The 4328-nt window shown below is 32.3% G+C and overlaps 1 protein-coding gene across 4 annotated transcripts in view; it reads left to right on the forward strand.

The window, feature by feature from the left end:
• The window catches only part of LOC106876206 (neprilysin), a 163357-nt gene that overhangs the window by 59741 nt on the left and 99288 nt on the right, over positions 1 to 4328 (forward strand). For all 4 annotated transcript variants that reach the window (XM_052970054.1, XM_052970055.1, XM_052970053.1 and 1 more), the window contains exons 3-4: positions 1710 to 1745; positions 3150 to 3317. In XM_052970054.1, coding sequence (XP_052826014.1) covers positions 1710 to 1745; positions 3150 to 3317 — 204 coding nt within the window. The remainder of the gene's footprint in view (positions 1 to 1709; positions 1746 to 3149; positions 3318 to 4328) is intronic.

Here is a 4328-nt window from a genome sequence, read left to right on the forward strand (position 1 = left end):
ATATGTGTGTGTGTATGTATGTATGTATGTATGTATGTATGTATGTATGTATGTATGTATGTATGTATGTATGCGTGTGTCGCTTTTGAAATTCCTAACCAAGTAGTAAGCGTTGTTATAATGCTATCATAAGTAGTCGTTCCATGTTGGTAGGAGATTAAGTATTTTGTAAATAAATCGGTGGTTAAAGACATTTTAGGGGAGATAATCAGTGACAGTTATTATAAAATGCAGGGGAGGTAATCACCCCTTACTTTTGTAAAGTAAATTCATTATGTACATGTCATGATATATATATATATATATATTATATATATACAGACATACACATACTTAAATGTACACATCGGGACAGAGAGAAAGTGCGAGGAAGAGGGATAGAGAGAGAGGTGAGGAGAATGAGAGAGACATGCAGACAGACAGACAAACTTTTCTACAAACGTGTACCTTGTGAGGTGATGTGAGAAATTAATTGCAGTATTTTTCACCACAGAAAACCCGATGATTGAAGTGTTATGATAAAAAGTATTCCAGGCCTAATCCCCATAATCTTTTGTTTTCATGCACAATACATTTAGCACTAAATGATTGAATTCTTATCTCCTACTTAAGTTACTTGACTAGCGTGTGTTTTTAGGGCACCTTGTTTGTTATTGGTACCAAGATGACCAACTGCGTTGAGGACCGCTCATTGACTCGAATACTATTATTTATTAGGTTGATGTTTTAAGCTGACATAAGGAGTGCTATTGAAAGACTTAATGCTACTTATCTATTTCTCCACCATTCTGAATTTAATCGCAACCACTGTTGTCTGTGTAGTTCACTATTTCAGAATTTAAATATCATGAATATAGCTTGTTCCCAGTGAACAAGAAATTTTTGTTATTATATTGTTGATTTTTGAAAATCGGTTGAGCGGTGCATTTAACACCTAACGATATTTTGTTAAGTACTTTTACATTGTGAGTTCAAATCTCACTGAAATTAAATTTCACTCTCTTCAGTTGACGAGGAACAATTACCAGACATATACTCGTTTCAATCAAATTATCCACGCAAAATTCTAGTTCTGTGCCTCTGTTAAAAATCCGTTTTGGTATTATTAGGATGATGATGAATTGCATCAGGTAAGTGTCAGACAAAACAGTTAGAAGCCCCCGCTGATCTGAAAGAAATAACCACAACCCCAGTATATCAGTCTTTGTGGTATCCTACCTATGTAATAGAATATTAATGATTGCATTTTGTATTATTAATTGAATTGAGGAATTGAACCAAGGACAGGAATATAAGCTGTCTATCTGCCATTTCTAATATTAATCAACCTTTCAGTTCATTACCAAAACAATTAAGGGAATAGTTTGTTCCACCTTTGCGCATTTTGGGTTCGAATGCAGAGAACGCCTACTTTGCTTTTCATTGTTCCATGGTTCATAAAATAAAGTATAGATACTGGATTGGATTTCCTCGAAATTATTATGAAACGAAGGAGTATTTTGTGTTGTTATACTGTTACTAATTATGAATCATATTTGATACTTGATTTATTTTTAGCTAATATTGTTATTGTTAGTGGTATATTTAGATAATATTTTATCTACTATTAATTACTGTTATACATACCATGTTTTTTTTCCTTATTCGCAAATATAATACACACCTGCATATTAAATTATTTTACATTGATTCTTTATATTTCCATTCAGAAAAACCATGTTTGACAGAGAAGTGTTTAAAAGTTGGTAAGTATAACTTTTCTCATGAAAAATCCATATCACAATAGTTTATATTTCACTGACATACTGTAACTTATTCGCAAACAAGCTTGTTAGAAGTTTCCACAGTTGTGCTAGACTAGTATTCTCGTATAGTTTACTAGTTTTTGAAATCTTATTAACGTTCAGAAAAGTGTAGACAAGCTTGTTTAGTATACCGCAAGAGATTAAAGAAAATATTTTCACACATCCATACATAACCAATATCAACCTGGTGCTTAAACTATGACAAAATACTATATAAAGTATAGAACTGTTTTCCAAATATATCCAATTAAATACACTGGACACGACATAACTTCAGAGGTTTTATGCCTATATAAGTCACCCAGACTCTTGCAATGACTTGGTTGTTGGTTTCTTTTAATGCAACGAATTTCGTATATTTTTGAGCACATACTTACCGCTAGACACTCTGCTTCGGCATTACCAGAGCAGCTTCTGCAGTGCTTACAAAAATCTTAGAGGCTACCTAAACCAACTGGTCCAACATGCGCATATATAAAAATCACTTGTTAACGTTTTTGGAAATTTAAGTTTTTTTTAGAAAGGCGGCAAACGTCTGTAACGGTTTAAAATGTTACATACTGTTTCTATAAAATAAAGTGAGTCACGTTAATAGCGGTTTAATATTTTAATAGTAATAAATAAATGATACGGTAAACCCTCACTTGTTACGTTTATAGTTTGGCCAGTAATCACTACATGTGGTAATTTAACTGTAGACAAAATAACTCTGATATGAATACACTCGTATTTACAAAAAATTGACACATCATTTATGAATAGTTCTAGTGATGACTCTCGGTAATTCAATTCCTAAATTAGCATTTTCACACCATTTTCTTCTTTTGCGTATGATATCTAGTTGTACTCAATAAGTTGGGGATGACGAGATGTATTTGTTTCATTTTCAATATAATGTATGGCATTTTACATGAATTGTTTTTTTATTATATCTTTAAGGGCTGTACAGAAGTTCAAAATACGTGTAAGAATTTAAGTAATACCTGTATCCGTATAGGCACATTTCCTTGAAGGTTTAACTTCCCGGAATAAAAGAAAATCTTTCCAATACATTCATGTTAAAACAATATTCCAGTACTTTGCATAAAATACGTCCAAAACAGCTTCTTCAACCAAATGTGCACTATACGAAAGCCCGAAATGCTAAAAGCTATTGAAATACAAAGTGATTGTCTCATATACTTTTGAGTGATCATTGGAGATAAAAATATGGAAATTAATTACATTCATAAATTTGATAGTTAGTAGTTTTAAAATTGGTCTTAGCAAATACATATCAGAGTAAATATTACGAATACATTTTTCTAAACTGTAGTGCATTTGTATTTTTATGTTTTCTACTAGCGGTCACCATGATGAATAAAATAGATAACAATATCAAGCCTTGTGATGATTTTTGGAAATATGCCTGCGGTGATTATATCAAAAGACACCCGGTGTTCCCATTTGAAAATGATACCATATATAGCAGCTTTCAGGAAATTATGACAAAAACGAATAGAAGACAATTGGGTATGTATTGTCTTTTAATATTACTTCTGATAAACATCAGTGAGCTGAAAGAATCGTCAGGGCGCCGGACAAAGTGCTTCATGGCATTTCTTTCTCCTTTACGTTCTGCCACCGAAATCGACTTTGCTTTTCTTCTTTTTGGGTCGATAAAATAAGTACCAGTTGAGCACTGGGGTCGATTTAATCGACTAAGACACTCCTACGAAATGGCTGGTCTTGTACCAAAATTTGGAACCAATATTGCACCTGCTGTCTTTTATATCGAATTATATTTACGTTCAACGGAATAGCACATGTGCATCAAGATAAATTTGTGTGTGTGTGTGTGTTTATGGCTGAATATGTTGTAGGAATAGCCTTGTTGTTTAAGTGATAGCTTCACAATCACGAGATCCCCGGTTCGATGCCACTGTGTGACATGTAAGCAAAAAGTCAATTACCACAAGTAAGAGAACGAGTAAAACCAAACATTTTTCTGGTGAAATTTAGAATACAGAAACTATGGAGAAGCCCATCGAATAGGTTCTAACAGCGATTTAAAGATGTAGCTTTTTCACATGATATGACTCAGATTCTGCACGAGAATTACGTTAAAATTATCCGTGAAAAATTCCCCCATCTCTGTAGTTACATTTCTTTCCATTGAAATTGTTTAATCATGAATAAGCTCTAATATGATAAACCTATGTTCAAATATGCTTAAATTATGTCTATCTTATGTTGCTTTTTTAAAATTTTATTTTTCAGTAAACGCTACATCTAAGAATTAAATTATCTTGCGCATGTCTGTTTTTGATTTTTAAGAAAATAATCTAGATGTTGAGAAGTAGATTGATTGCTTCTTTTTAGGATATGGAGCGAACAATTTTACACTTCCGAAGGCTTCCTTCATTTAGCGTTGTGTGTTTGTTTTGTTGTAAATGAATAATATTTGTCCTATATATATTCAATGCGTATACGTGTGTATTATATATATATATCTATATCTATATCTATATCTATATATATATA

Source organism: Octopus bimaculoides, chromosome 8 (genome assembly GCF_001194135.2).
Source record: "Octopus bimaculoides isolate UCB-OBI-ISO-001 chromosome 8, ASM119413v2, whole genome shotgun sequence".
NCBI lineage: Eukaryota > Metazoa > Mollusca > Cephalopoda > Octopoda > Octopodidae > Octopus > Octopus bimaculoides.